This window comes from Xiphophorus hellerii, chromosome 20, assembly GCF_003331165.1.
Source record: "Xiphophorus hellerii strain 12219 chromosome 20, Xiphophorus_hellerii-4.1, whole genome shotgun sequence".
Classification (NCBI taxonomy): Eukaryota; Metazoa; Chordata; class Actinopteri; order Cyprinodontiformes; family Poeciliidae; genus Xiphophorus; species Xiphophorus hellerii.
In genome coordinates this window covers 21,210,241-21,225,884 of record NC_045691.1, presented here as the reverse complement: position 1 = coordinate 21,225,884, position 15,644 = coordinate 21,210,241, and the positions used below count along the sequence as shown (strand labels likewise).

The 15,644-nt window shown below is 41.9% G+C and overlaps 1 protein-coding gene across 1 annotated transcript; it reads left to right on the top strand.

Moving 5' to 3' along the window:
• Window positions 1-8: 8 nt before the first annotated feature.
• Window positions 9-7,068, top strand: slc6a14 (solute carrier family 6 member 14). Its single transcript, XM_032549432.1, has 14 exons — window positions 9-28; window positions 1,332-1,699; window positions 2,231-2,392; window positions 2,566-2,668; window positions 2,788-2,920; window positions 3,995-4,135; window positions 4,221-4,356; window positions 4,439-4,531; window positions 4,614-4,739; window positions 4,808-4,926; window positions 5,006-5,105; window positions 5,218-5,327; window positions 5,592-5,759; window positions 5,843-7,068. The coding sequence occupies exons 1-14, from the start codon at window positions 9-11 to the stop codon at window positions 5,984-5,986; spliced, it is 1,923 nt and encodes a 640-aa protein (XP_032405323.1). The 3' UTR covers window positions 5,987-7,068.
• Window positions 7,069-15,644: the final 8,576 nt, after the last annotated feature.

Sequence of the window (15,644 nt, the reverse complement as noted above, 5' to 3'; positions counted from 1 at the left end):
TTGAAGTGATGCAAGTAGTTTCTGAAAGGTAAGTCAATAACAAAACACTTGCCTTTCTTACCACCCACTGTGCTTTGCATACAGCGGCAAAACCAATTGATAAATAGTGCTGGAGCTCCGCTTGGTTAGGTAAGGGGCTGGGAGTTGCTAGGTAACGGCGCAGTGCCGTTGATTTTAAGCTACAATCAACGGCAGATAACACAGATCGTTTTGTAATCAGACCCAAATCAGCTTTTATTTTGCTGATAAACTGTCTAAGTAAGTTATGTATGGTCCTATCTTTATTTTGTATTTTGACATTTCTTTAGTTTCGCATTATTTTTTGCCTAAAACCGTCTCAGAGCGGCCCCTTTCCTCTAACGGTCCCAGCAGTTGAATTATTCAATTTGTTTCAAACCTTCAGGTTTTTCTCACTAAGCCCCGCAACCATCTCACTCAGACACACCACCGACTTGGGAGTTGGAAGAGTTAGCGTGGCCGCAGCAACAAGTGATGATGGCCTCCAAATGTGTGATTTATTTGTTTATTCACAATGTGGACACAGAGCGGAATGGGTCTCCTTTACTCTGACTATTGGCGAAGGTTTGCTGCAGGATGAACAAGGACTGTGAGACAGACTGCAGTGCTTGGGAAACGGGATCTCTGGCTGTTTACTCAGGACATAGGAAGCTGCTGGTTGTTCTTAACAAGGTTAAAGAGGTTTTTGAACGGCTTTTCAGACACCAAAAATAACTTATTGCCAAAAATAGCAGTTTCTTTTTTTTTATTTTTAAGAGCTTGGGCTGTGACAATAGCAATAACAGCTACTTATTCTATCTTTATTAGGTAACTGTATGGATCTGACTGCATGTCACAGCAATCGTAGCCCCACAAACATAAATGCTGCTCTTGAAAAACATTCACATGTACAGTTTTTTAGGACACCAGTCACATAAAGAAGTGTAATGTATATCGCTAATCTGCACACAGTAATTGCATCTAATCATATTTTCAAATTTATTGATTTTTATTGATACTCATTGACTGGAGAAAATATTAAAACTCACAATCCTGACACAGATAGGATTGATAGGAAATTCCAATCATACTTAATTGGAATTTATGATCACAACAATAAATCAAAATTTTTATCATGATAAGTACTTTATCACGATACATGGTAAACAATACAATAAGTACCGACGCCTAATTGAGACCCAACTGGAACTATAAAACATGTGAATTTTGCATAGACCCTCTTTATCAAATTTCATTTGTTATGTGCAATTATACAGCATAATCTGCATTTGAATTCAGCCCTTTTTACTCTGATGTATCTGAATACAATCCAGTGAAGGGAGCGGACATATTGCCCGTGAAAACTGGTCGAACAAGCGTGACTATGTCCTCTCCATGATCGGCTATGCTGTTGGACTGGGAAATATCTGGAGGTTTCCCTACCTGACCTACAAGAATGGAGGGGGTACATTAGTATTCTCAGATAAATTATCCAATCCACCAGGGCTCCTTTTCAGTCTTGTTATTAATTATGCTATCATTTTTTTTATTCTGTGCCATTGTCATATAGGGGCCTTTCTCATCCCATACTTCACAATGCTTCTGGTGACTGGTCTTCCCCTTTTCTTCCTTGAAAGTTCCTTCGGTCAGTTCTGCAGTCAGGGTCCGATCAATGTTTGGAGAGCAGTGCCGATCCTGCAGGGTGAGATTAGAAAAAAAGCATGTATCATTCATTTCAGGGAGATGAAAGATAGATGTGGATAATGGTCAACGCTGTATCCATAAATGAATGCTGTCTCATATTTGAAGAGACCCGCTGTTAGTGAACAGCTCTATTAAGCAACAATTAACTTCAGCCCAGCTCTGGTTGTACGCTGGCTTCTTTAAGACTTTGATCATGCAAATTCTCCTTTAGCTGGTGAAAGAACATGAAGAGCACTGTAACAAGTACAATTTAAGTAAAATATACATATTTTATCAGCCATTAGACAAGTCATTCACCATTCAAAAATTTGCTGCAGTCTGTGAAAACAAGTCAATTATACATGTAAATACTGATATGTAATGAAACACTTTGATGGGCTGCACAGCTTAGTACTTCAGCCACGTAGCAATAAGGTCCTGGGTTTGAATCTTTGCTTTTGAAATACTGTACACTGATAAAACTAATGAAATGTTTATGTTTTAAGGGCTTTCATCATTTTATAGTTTATATTCTCGCCTGTCTTTCCAGGTGTCGGCATAGGGATGGTGATTGTGACTCTCTTAATAGCTATTTACTACAACGTCATCATTGGCTACAGCCTGTACTACATGTTTGCGTCCATGCAGAGCCCTCTTCCATGGACCAACTGCCCAAATACCACTGTCACTACCTGCAGTGAAAAGCCTTTAGGTGCTTATTTAAAATGTCATAGTTGCATCTGCGGTTTGGAAGGAGGTGCCATTTCTCTGAGATTTTAAACCCTTTAGGAACATTATAAGATGTCAAACGGTTGCATTGTGACAGATGACACAATCCACTCAAAACACGTTTGATCCATTCACTAACTGTTTATCTTTTTTTAGTGTATTGTAATATCAATGGTACTTTGACGGAAATGGTCCAGACTTGTAATCAATCCGACAAAATCAAGATGGATATCCAGAGCCCAAGCGAGTACTACTGGGAGTAAGAGCTACACATTTCTAATGAGCATACTAAAATTGACCCTACTGCGTTCAGGTCTACAGCAATGTAGACCTGAACATATGCTAGCATGCTAAAGTTGTCTCTCTTGTCATGTTTAGCAATGTGGCTCTGCAGAGATCCAGTGGCCTGGAGGAAACAGGACCAGTAGTTTGGCACCTTGCTCTTTGCCTGTTGTTGAGCACCCTCCTTGCAGGTGCATCTCTGATCAAAGGCATCAAGTCATCAGGAAAAGTATGTCCTCATATCTACAGCAAATGGAGAAGCTTGTCCATAATTTGAAGTGGAAAATCAAAAGTTCTGTAATATTTGACTAAAGAAGAACTCTTGCACAATGCAGAATGCAGTTATCCAAAGAAGTTTAGGTTCACTCAAGGGAGCAAATTTCATGTTAATTTTATTTTTTTTAATGATTAATTTGAACTTATCTTTGTCTAGGGTGGAATAACTACCTAATGTAACTTTCCATACAACTTTAATGATTTTCAAAGAAGTTTGAATGTATTATTTAATCCAATTAATTTAAAAAACACCTTATTAATTCCAGAAGAAAAATAAATGTTGCAACTAGTTTTATACAGTTACATTCAAAAAGTTGTTGTAGATGCTACTGACTGTGGGCAGGTAAGATCTCCTGTAGCCGTCTGTAGTGCAGCAACGCGGAAGAAGCTTCTGACTGAAGACACTGACTTCAATCCAACTTTGATCACTGTAGAACATAAAAACTCAATGCAGAAAGACTGCAGACTGAGATTAAAACCCACCACCTACTTGTTGCAAGGCAAAAGTACTAAGCACTGCTTCACTGTGCTGCCAAATATTTCCACACCACCCAGTTAACATTTGGTTATACTGTATATCCCTTAACAACAGAGGGTATGGACTCAACCTTAGATAAAGGGTGCAGAGTTCATACATCTCAAGAGGGAGAATAAACTACAGCTGCTGCCCCAATGTGTTGACAGGAATCAGTTATGGTGAATCAGGCGTCTGATAACAATGAATCCTGGGTAAATCTGACACGTCTTACTAAACGTATCATCTGACCCCAGGAATGAGCTAGAGATTGATGCAGGGAGAGAGATGTCTGGGTTTCCCTTACAGACCTCTGCAACATGGATGGATGGAATTAATAAACAAAGAGATTTCAAGTTAATTCTGAGCAACATACCTTCAGTTTATGTTTTCATCCTTTCTGTTGTTTCTCTGTTGTCCAATGTCTGGCATCAAGCATGTGTGAAGACATTTCATGTACATTTTAAGACTATATTTAGCCTCTGATTTCAAACTCATCTTCTTTCTCTAAAGGTTGTGTATTTCACGGCCACATTTCCTTATGTGGTGATTTTTATCCTGCTGATCAGAGGTGTGACACTAGAGGGAGCTAGTGAGGGGATTGAGTTCTACATTGGCTCACAGTCCAATTTGACAAAGCTGTCTGATGCCCAGGTGGGTGTCCAATCATCCAATGTCTGTCTCAGCATGTAACACTAGCTTATACTTTTCAGCTGCATTGTGTGTGTATGTGTTGTAGGTGTGGAAAGATGCAGCAACCCAAATCTTCTATTCCCTCTCTATTGGCTTGGGAGGACTCATGGCCCTCTCTTCCTATAATGAGTTCCACAACAATGTGTTCACAGACACATTAGTTGTGTCTATTACTAATGCTGGTAGGAGCCCAGATTGAGGCACTATTTGGTAAAGACATTTTTAAATGGCTCCAATTTGTGACGTGTTTTCTTGTCTTTAAAGCAACTAGTATCTTTGCTGGCTTTGCAATCTTCTCCATAATGGGTCATATGGCTCACGTCTATAAATTACCAGTTACGGAAGTGGTAAAGGAAGGTCAGACATTCAAAGTGATTGGCCAACCCTGAGGTCTTGTGTATGAGACTATCAGCATTGATGCCATTGTGTTATTCTGCAGGATTTGGCTTGGCATTCATTGCCTATCCAGGAGCTCTCACTAAGCTTCCCATCTCACCTCTGTGGTCCGTTTTGTTCTTCTTCATGACTTTGATTGTCGGTCTGGACTCTCTGTTTGCAGAAATAGGTTAGACCTTTAACTCAGACTTAACCTGTTGGATTTTCATTTTCTAAAGCCTTTCCTTTTGTCCATAGAGGTGATATTAACCTCCCTGCAGGATGCTTATCCCAAAGTCTTAAAATCCAGGCGACCCTTACTGACAATAGCAACATGTTCATTCCTCTACCTTCTGGGCCTGCCGTGCGTCACAAGAGTAAGTTTGTCTCACTGAAGCTTTCTGTTGTCTATTTTAAAACCTGGCAATGCGTTCTATCTGTTCCTTTAAATTAAAGGCTGGAATCTACTGGGTGACACTCATCGACTCGTTTGTTGCCACCTGGGTTGTGCTGTTTTTGGTTCTCTTAGAGATCGTTGGTGTTTCCTATTTATACGGTAAACGTGACCTCCAAAGATCTGTGCACACATTTATGAAAGCGAGAGACTCCCTCAAACCCCAGTCTGGGTGTGTTTTTTTTGTTTTGTTTTGTTTTTTTACATTCAACAGGAGTGAACCGTTTCATAGACGACATCGAAATGATGATTGGAAAAAAATCCCCCCGCTTCTGGCTGTGGTGGAAGGCATGTTGGCTCTTTTTCACCCCCTTCATCTTACTGGTAAAAAAACAAAAATAGAACTTATACATTGTTTCTGCTTCTTCTAATTATCATGTTTAAGTGTAACAACGTATAAAAGAACAGTTTAAATGGATAAATAATGAAAAACCTAGACTTAGGTCAACTTTTGTGCACCTAATATTTGGATGTCAATTTTTCACAGCCACTGTAATTTTGATCAACATTTATCTGAAGATGCAGATAAAGATACAGAAGATCCCAGCATTTTCTTTCTCTATAAAGTCCTACTTCATTGTTGTTTAGGTTATCTTGGTATGGTCTCTATGGACCTTTGCACCCCCCACATATGGAGATATACACTTCCCATCCTGGGGGTTGTCTCTGGGATGGTGCATGCTTGTTTTTGTCTTGATGTGGCTCCCTATTGGTGCCGTCTATCATCTGACAAAAGCTAAAGGAAGCCTCTTAAATGTAAGTAAGCGTGTCATAATTTGAAGTCGTATGTGTACTATTTTTCTGCATTTTCATAATTTCAAATATGTTGATATCTGCAGCGACTGACATCGGTGTGTGCCCCATCGGAGGACTGGCGTCCCTACCTGGAAAGGCACCGAAAAGAGAGCCACCCAAAAGATCAAGGTGTCCACAGAGCAAACAATCCCAATGAGGCTGACGACAACTCCGACTACCAGCTTTGATGTGTCTGCTGTTCTGTTTATCTGTTCATCTGAGTATTTGTGGCATCTTTCGCAATCTATAGAAATGTTTTAAAATAGATCAAAAAAATGTTTTAACATGTTTACTTTTATTTAAATGCATTGTGGGACCAAATAGTGTTTGTAATCTAAACTTAAACTTACTTGTAGCATTGTAAAAAAAAAAATCTGATTATTTTGAATGTATGTTTTGTTTATTTTATTTTACTTAAGGTGATAATTTGCCATTGTCTCTTTGTGATGATCTTGATCAGCAACATTGTATTGTCATGTGGATAAATGTACATGAAGCCTAAATAACAACCAAAGTTTTGCAGACAAAAAAAAAAGTAGGTAAGTCAAACATACTTGACCACACTATTTTCACTCCATAGTGGGCGTGAGGAATTATACACTACTTTGTCCTGGCGTCTCAAATAAAATCCCTGTAAAAGTTTGTGAATAATATGCAAAAGTGTGGAAAAGAGTTATTTTTTAGGACTGAGGCTTAAATCCATTTATAGCGACTTAGGTGACCCTCCTTGGTTCTCATCTGACATACAATTTGGTTTTATTATTCCATCTAGCTCTGCAGAGGAGAAAAAGAAGGGGTTGATATTTGTTTTTGTTTTCTTTCTTAACCTCTTCAGAGCGGTCAGATAACCATTTTCCTGAGAGCTGCAGGGTCTTTTTTAAGGCCTTTGTATCTGCCACCTAATTACCAGAGTGAGAATACACCTCACTGCTGGCTGCTCTACTCACAAACACACACTCTGCCCTACTAGGTTTCCTAATAACAACAACATCCTTCCCAGGTTAAACGCAAGTTTAGCTGCATCAGATATGAGACAAGTTTACTATATGATCCAATGTCACCTTCTGTTTATATACGTAATTCTTTGGAGTTTTTTATGTATTACACTAATATGTTTGTTATCTAATAACTTTGTTGTTTACATGTGATTGACTGTGCATGTTATTTTGAAATTTCAATTAATCTACCGATTTTTGTAAATGAGTGTTTCATTTGTACCATTAATGTTTAAGATGTCAATAAAAAGCCAACATCAGATGCCTTTATCAAACTCTGATATAAAACAATTCCCTGTGTTTGTTCCACATTTTATGTTGTTTTGTTTCCCAGAAAGATTTAATGTGTCTCAATGAGCTTTAGGATCCTGTCCACTAAGGTCTGAATCAGCTGTGGACATCAGCGATTGCATCATGTGTTGGTCTGTGAAGAAAAGGGAAATACAAGATTGATGTTCATGTTTGACATTGAAAGTCACACCATGGCTACAACATAAATGAAACTCTACATGTGAGATTGTATGATAGACATAAAGTTTTTTTTATGTTATATACAGTATATATTAATAATATTTTAAATACACACATTTATCCTATTTATTTGGCTTAATTATCAATGTGCTCCAACGTCTACAGAAATTAGATGGCACATAAAAAGAAATATACACAAGAAGAACAAAAAGTAGTTTCCTACTGTATTCTTCTACCACCACAAGAACATCTTTTAGTAAAACTGCATTGCCACTTAGAGTTAAAATTGTGGCTCACTTATGGCTTCCTAACTTGAACACGTAACATTTATTGATTGTTTTGAACTGCTGTTCTCCATTTTTAGGGGTAAACGGCTTTCCAAATCACACAACCAGTGCACAGTGGATCTTTAAGAACTTTGTTTTTATATGGATGCAATGTTTTGCTAAATACTGATAAGGGATTTTACTCAGGCACAAAAGAAACACTTTGAAGCTCATGCCCAAGTAAAATCTCTATCCATGTGTCCTTTTGTAACCAGAGTTACTCCCATCTCTATTCTTTAGCTAAATCTGCAGGCTTTCTGATTTAGCACTAGGAACTAAAAAGACCATGGAAGAAAGTGAATGTAATGTTTGGTCAACCATGGTAGTCTCATTTGAGAAGATGTGGGGGAAGCTAACAATTAGGGTGAAGGCAAGGAGACCTTGGTAGCAAGCAAAAGACCTGGTCAGCAATTACAGGCAGGGTTTGATCATTTAACAGCAATAAATAATTCTTTACAAAACAATTCGTAAATACTAGAAGATTTTATTTCTTCAAAATGTACTTTTACAAAATTTGTCATCTGTTGAGGAGTGCTATAAAGATACAAACCATTTTCTATGAGTAGTAAAATATGTTTTTATGGCTGCATCACCACATCTGACCACCAGATAGAGCTGAAAAGTCACGTGGAGTCCAATTATATTTTATATAAGATATTCCTTAACAACAGATTTCCATTAAGCCCAAACCAAAAGATTTTATATTAACTCTGTGAAATGGTCAGAATATCTGTGTGAGCTGCATGCAGAACAGCTCTCTTTATATAAAAGAAAGAAAAAAAATTAAATCTTGCTCCTTTTTTTTTGTCTTTTGTTCCCAAAATGAAATTACAGTGAACCTATTGAACCTCAAATCAGATTCTTCTTCTTTCTTTCTCTCCATGTGCAGGGAAGCAGCAGGCAGTGAGACATAGACCCCTGTTTGAACTGTATGTTATAAATCAAACGAATCCAGATTAATTTTGTTGTTTTTAAGTTTCTCAGAATGTAGAAAAAGCCACTAAAATCATTTTAGTCTCTTGAATTGTGACAGATGCGTATTTTTTCTGAAGGAAACAGAAATGCACAAAAGTGAAATGTTGTTTTTTAATCTGAATGTGGATGTTGTGGGTGAAGAAAAAGCCTGAGCCGAGGTTCGGTTCTGTTTTCCATCTCCGTCCCTCTCCTCTCTGTCCGCCTTCATCCGCCTCCCTCCCCTCCACCTTCCCACTCACCCAGATAAGTCAGGCTTCTCAACAGCCTGTTGCTATTAGATACCGCTGAGCTTGTCACCATGGCAGCAAATGCTCCATCATCCTCCCCCTATACCCCCCCTTTATTTTACTGATGCACAGTCTCACGTACACAGACTCCCCCGTCCACGCATGCCGTTATAGGTGGGTGTGATGTGGTGGGAGGAGGGTTGTCCTTGGGTTGTTCAGTCTTCTCAGGTCTGGCGTGGAGGTGGGGTGTGGGGGTGCACCCACCTGTGAACAGAATCCAAATGCCCTGACAGGAGGGGAGACATGCTCTGCCACACATCAACACGTATCCCTCATGGACACTGAGACATGTGTGTAGGTGTTCATGTGCAAGCCGGTCCTCCAAAGTACTCTTTAGTGAGATAACGCTAGTTTTGCATGCATGGGAAATAAAAAAAACAAAAAAAACAATTTGTGGCTTTAACACTGCGACAACAGAATGCAACAATTACTCATAATCTGTAAATATGAGACTCAAATCAACGCCTCTGTTCACACGCTGAACATCACTTGTTGTGCTGACATGAAGAGATTGAAACAACAGACGTGACTTGAATGTTCACGTACTGTGCAGATGTCCCAGGAAGCTGACGTCAGATGAAAAGAAAACACACAGAGAGGGAGAAAAGGTGAGACGGGGGGAAGGAGAAGAAGAAGAAGAAGAAGAAGGAAGAGAGAGAGAGAGATGGGGACGAGGGGGAGAAGCGGGGACAGTCAAAGCTGATTCTCTTTTGCCAGTGAAAGCAACAAACCCCCCCCCCGTGTTGCCATGGCGACCTGCTCTCGCTATCCTCTCTTCAGCGAGCTACCACTTATCCTTGCTGCCTTTCAGTCAGCAGGGCATGTGGGTGTGTGTGCTTTTGTGTGTTGGCTCTTGAATGAATCAGGCAAATGAAAGGGAGAGCATTTAGAGAGCCAAGTTTGCAGTTTCTTTAATTTAAGTTATCTAACCTCTTTCTTTCCCCTTTCCTCTTCTTTTTGTTGCATTAATGAAAAACTTAATAAGCTTGTTTTGTTTTGCCCCATTATTGTTACAAGGCGTTTTGAAGTAGATCAGATTTCTGTTCATTTAAAAAACAAAACATTTGAGGCAAAGACAGAGCATACAATCTGTTTAAGAGAATAGAGGTGCACTTAAAAGAGTGAATAAGACTGAAAACCCTTGTAAAAGCTGTCATTTCTATACATGCAAATGTACTGGGAACACGTTGTATAATATGTTAAATCAAAACAAATATATCAAATTTGCCAACACACCAAAGAACATAGAACAAAACTTAATATTTACAAGCTAACATTTGCTGCTCAAAATATATAATTTGCAAAGATATAGTACATTTTATTCTATTGAGGATGTTTTTCTTCAATTTAATTTTTTACTACTCACTCCTCACCCCGCAGTTGTTTTCTGTTTGTGTCCTAATTTCTTGCAAAGAAAGATTTCTTGCTTTTTTAACTGTTTTAGTTAGCGTCTGCTAAAAGAAAATAGTATGTGCCTGTATTTGCCACACAGTTTTGCTGCTTGCATGAGGGATTTCCCCACTCAGGGACCAATAAGAGTTATTCTGTTCTATTCCTGTCATGAGGTGGTGTGGTGGAGTGGTGAGGCAGATGCAGCGGACCCAGGTATCATGAATATGATGATTTTAATTATAAATAAATCCAACAACGAGCAGCAGGCACAAGGAAACACAGACGAAACAGAAACTAACATTGACGAAAAATTGACGAGGACCCGACGAGGAACAAGGAACACAGGTGGAGTTAAATACACGGGAGGGTAATCACAGAACGAGACACACCTGGGAACAATCAAGGGGAGGACAGGACAACGAAGAGACTCAAGGACACAAAAAACTCTAAATGAACACAGAAAACACAGATCCTGACAGTACCCCCCCCTCAAGGGCGGCTACCAGACGCCCAAAAAAAAAAAAAAAAACCACAACAAGGGTGGGCGGAGGGGCGCCGGATGGGGGGCCAGAGTCCAGAAAAAACAAAAACACAACAAGGGTGGGCGGAGGGGCGCTGGACGGGGGGCCAGAGTCCAGAAAAACAAAAAACTACCCACCATCGTGGGCGGAAACACAAGAAGGGCCAAGAGTCCATAAACAAACAAAAAACTACCCACAGGGTGGGCGGAGGCAAAGGAGGCAGGAACCACGGAGGTGGTCCGGCGGTCGTCCGCGGCGCTGGAGGCGGGAACCACGGAGGCGGTCCGGCGGCCGTCCGCGGCGCTGGAGGCGGGAACCACGGAGGCGGTCCGGCGGCCGTCCGCGGCGCTGGAGGCGGGAACCACGGAGGCGGTCCGGCGGCCGTCCGTGGCGCTGGAGGTGGCGATGAGTCCCGGGGGCCGCCCACAGACGACGAGCCCCCCGAGGCAGGGTCTCTGGTGGAGCACAGGGGGTCTCGGTCGGAACGCTGGGGGTCTCGGTCTCGGGTGGAACGCAGGGAGTCTCGGTCTCGGGTGGAACGCCGGGAGTCTCGGTCTCGGGTGGAACGCCGGGAGTCTCGGTCTCGGGTGGAACGCCGGGAGTCTCGGTCTCGGGTGGAACGCAGGGAGTCTCGGTCTCGGGTGGAACGCAGGGAGTCTCGGTCTCGGGTGGAACGCAGGGAGTCTCGGTCTCGGGTGGAACGCTGGAGGTCAGGGTCTCAGGAGGAACGCAGGAGGTCAGGGTCTCAGGAGGAACGCAGGAGGTCAGGGTCTCAGGAGGAACGCAGGAGGTCAGGGTCTCAGGAGGAACGCAGAAGGTCAGGGTCTCAGGAGGAACGCAGAAAGTCAGGGTCTCAGGAGGAACGCAGGGGGTCTCGGAAGGAACACAGGGAGTCTCAGTCGTCTCGGAAGGAACGCTGGGAGTCTGAGTCGTCTCGGAAGGAACGCTGGGAGTCTGGGTCTCGGAAAGAATGCTGGGAGTCTCGGAAGGAACACTGGGAGTCTCGGAAGGAACACTGGGAGTCTCGGAAGGAACACTGGGAGTCTCGGAAGGAACACTGGGAGTCTCGGAAGGTGCGCCGGCTGGAACGCCGGCTGATTCGGCCTCGGGTGCGCCGGCTGGAACGCCGGCTGATTCGGCCTCGGGTGCGCCGGCTGGAACGCCGGCTGATTCGGCCTCGGGTGCGCCGGCTGGAACGCCGGCTGATTCGGCCTCGGGTGCGCCGGCTGGAACGCCGGCTGATTCGGCCTCGGGTGCGCCGGCTGGAACGCCGGCTGATTCGGCCTCGGGTGCGCCGGCTGGAGGTGAGCCGGAGCGGAGCCTCGGGGCCGGCTGCGGGGGCGAGCCGGAGCGGAGCCTCGGGGCCGGCTGCGGGGGCGAGCCGCAGCGAAGCCTTGGAACCGGCCGCGGGGGCGAGCCGCAGCGAAGCCTTGGAAACGGCCGCGGGGGCGAGCCGCAGCGAAGCCTTGGAAACGGCTGCGGAGGTGACAGCTCCGGAAGGCGACGAGGGGCCGGGTCTGCCGGCGGCTCACGTCGCTGTCTCCGGGCTGACCGTGGAGGTGGCGGCTCCGGAGAGCGACGAGGGGCCGGGTTCACCGGCGGCTCACGTCGCTGTCTCCCCCGGCGTGAGTAACGGCGGGGGCCGAATCCGGAGGGCTTTGGGGTGGGGACTGGTAGGATCTGGCGTTGGCTAATCGCCAGGGTGTAGTCCGACACCAGTCCCATCTCTTCCAGCAGCAGCGGAGATGGCAGGATCTCAACGTCCCTGTAGAGATCCCGCTGAGCCAACTCCAACTGCTGCTGGAACCATACCTCCGGGTCGTGCTGGGCCATGAGCTGCTGTCTCACCATCGGTCTGGTCGGGTCCTTCTGTCATGAGGTGGTGTGGTGGAGTGGTGAGGCAGATGCAGCGGACCCAGGTATCATGAATATGATGATTTTAATTATAAATAAATCCAACAACGAGCAGCAGGCACAAGGAAACACAGACGAAACAGAAACTAACATTGACGAAAAATTGACGAGGACCCGACGAGGAACAAGGAACACAGGTGGAGTTAAATACACGGGAGGGTAATCACAGAACGAGACACACCTGGGAACAATCAAGGGGAGGACAGGACAACGAAGAGACTCAAGGACACAAAAAACTCTAAATGAACACAGAAAACACAGATCCTGACAATTCCAAGTGAAAAAATGTTGAAGGTTTAGTTTTTCCTTAGAATCACTGAACTAGCAGCGTAAGTGACTGAACACAAAAACCTTAAAACAGCTGAGACACAGCAACAGATGACCAGACCTGGCGCTGCAACTGTCAGCTAAAAACAGGCCTGCAGAACACAACTGCCACTAGCTTGTGCTAACTAGTTAGCAGATAAAAGGTTAGCGATATTTTACGTGAACAAATTTGTCTCTAGTTTTGGTGTGAACTGAAGTAGAAAACTGAACCCTTTGGTATTAATATAATTTTACAGCATCATTTTTCCATCTTTACATTTCATATTTCATCTTGTGGGAAAAGTTCAGTGAAGTCTGTTTAGGAGAAAATGGCAGTCATTAAAGCTAACTTTCCTTTTGGTCTTCTTTTGGCCCAATATTTGGTTAAAACTACCCAAATAAAATACCTAAATATAATCCAGGCTTTTATATAAGTAATGAACTCCCACCTTCACTTTCTTATAGCGTTGTACATTATTTTGAACAAGACTGCAGAGGTGCACACCATAGCTCACACATCGATTCTGTTTGTTTTCACACTGTGAAGAAACTTAAAAATGTATCAGTGACTCAACATCAGCACTCAGCAGTCGGCTTTTTTCATTTCAAGTTTAATGAATAACCTCAGAGTCTTTCAAAGTACTTAATGGATGTCAGTATTTTTTTCAACTTTGAAAAGCGGATGTTATTGATTTCAAAATCGAAGGTAAACATGGCACGAATAAACACATCTTCTGAATTTCACAGTGCTGATAAAAATAAATTGATTTCTTGACCAGTCAACAGTATACACTGCCATGTTTCTCACGCTGCAGAGAGGCAATGTTGCTGCAACTGATGACTTCAATCGGCGAAAGCTGTTTTGCCTCTTCAAAGTCACTGACATTTACAAACGATCCAATTCTTATGAACAACTCTTTACTTAACTTCTTACTCTGGACAAAGAACTTGAACCTCAGCTTGAATCAGAGCCATTCTTTGTTTTGTGCGAATTTTCTTGCTTATACTGCTTTCCACATATTGCAACAACTACTAATTTAATTTAAATTAATTTAATGCATCAGCAAATAAACACAATAAAAGGTCGTATGATCGTGCAGTGAACACGCTCAGTGCTCACCGTCTGTTTCCACTCACATTGAACCCGGTTCAGCTGGAGGTTTTCCTTGATGGAAAGAAGTCATTCCTTCCCACTGTCGCCACATGCTTACACTTTGACAGCATTGTATTATAACTAACATCAAATTTAACATGTGGAATTGAATTTCAATCTGACTGGATTAAACTGATTAAATATTTCTGCATATAAATTAGAATATACTTTAATATACTGTAAATTAATTTGTTTGTCTCGTAAAGCGAAATAACATTTGTTGTAAATCCACTTTAGGTGGAAACATTTAAAAAGCAATTGTGCATCATTATTAAATTAAATTAAATTAAATTGTACTAAGCTGTGTTGAATTTAATTTAATTAAAATATGTTAAGTTAAGTGATATATTTGGGGAAATTTAGGCAAGCAGATATTTTTGTAACCATTTCCTGATGCAGATCAGCAAATATCTGCCTCACTTTAATAACATGTTCTCTAGTCTTACCCATTCTGAAGAGGGCCTCCTAAAAACAGGCTTCTGTTTCATATCTCAATTAAACCCCAAAGAATTAGTAAATTATGAATGGCCAGTTAAAGTTTGCAGATACTCTGATCAATCCTAAAATAAGTAAAAATTTAAATTTCTCATCTTGAAACTATTAAAGGTTTGACTAACTGTGACAAAAATGATTCAGTAAAAAAAACTCATTTCTTTTTATTTCTTAATATGAATTTTCTTAACCACTGAATAAATCTGCTTCAACTAAAGGTTTGTGCTTCAACTAAAGTAAAAGTCTGGAGTGTCTATAAATCAGGAGAATGCTGTAGATCTCCAAGGCTTATTCTCCTTGAGCTGAAAACAGACCGTCACCGACTCAAGAACCGCCGCTATTATTTAACAAACTGCCTTGCTCTTTTATGACATTTTGGCCAGTTGCTTGGTTAAAAATGAGGCACTTTAAACTAATTGATTGTGTACTCTGCCTGATTAATAACATGTCGTTACCACCCTTGCCAACATCTATTAGTACAACCTGCTTTTTGCTATTGAGTGTCCCAGAAAGCTGTTTCTTGTTCCAGATGCAGCTGACATTACCGCTCCTGTCAGACAGTTTCTATGGTATCTTTATTTAAACAAGCCTTTGTTCCTCACTGTCACTTTTTGAATGTACAGTTTCATACCTGCTTACATTCATGTGTTAAAACATAGCATTTTTCTAATTAAAAGTCAAGTTTTTAAACATGCATTAGCTGAAATTAGATATGATCATTTCTACAGTGACCTGCAGATGTTTTCAAAATATCTAAACCTGAGCTTGAGCTCTGGTGCACCTGAGAATATCTGCGAAATATTCTTGACCATTCCACAATTATGTCACAATAATATCCTTAAATCTAAACCTTTCCATGTAGCCCTGACTGTATGATTGGTTTGGATGCTGGAAGGTGAACCTTTGCCTCCTGTCTCAAATCTTTTGCAAGTTTTCTTCCAGAATTGCCCCTTATTTAGCTCCTTCCATCTTACCTTCAACTCTAGCCAGCATTTGTCCCTGCTGAAGAAATTA

Coding starts and splice junctions, on each gene's coding strand:
- slc6a14 (XM_032549432.1), top strand. CDS start 9: ATGCAAGTAGTTTCTGAAAG. Junction 2,669..2,787: donor CCAAGCGAGTACTACTGGGA/GTAAGAGCTACA, acceptor TGTCATGTTTAG/CAATGTGGCTCTGCAGAGAT. Junction 2,921..3,994: donor GCATCAAGTCATCAGGAAAA/GTATGTCCTCAT, acceptor CTTTCTCTAAAG/GTTGTGTATTTCACGGCCAC.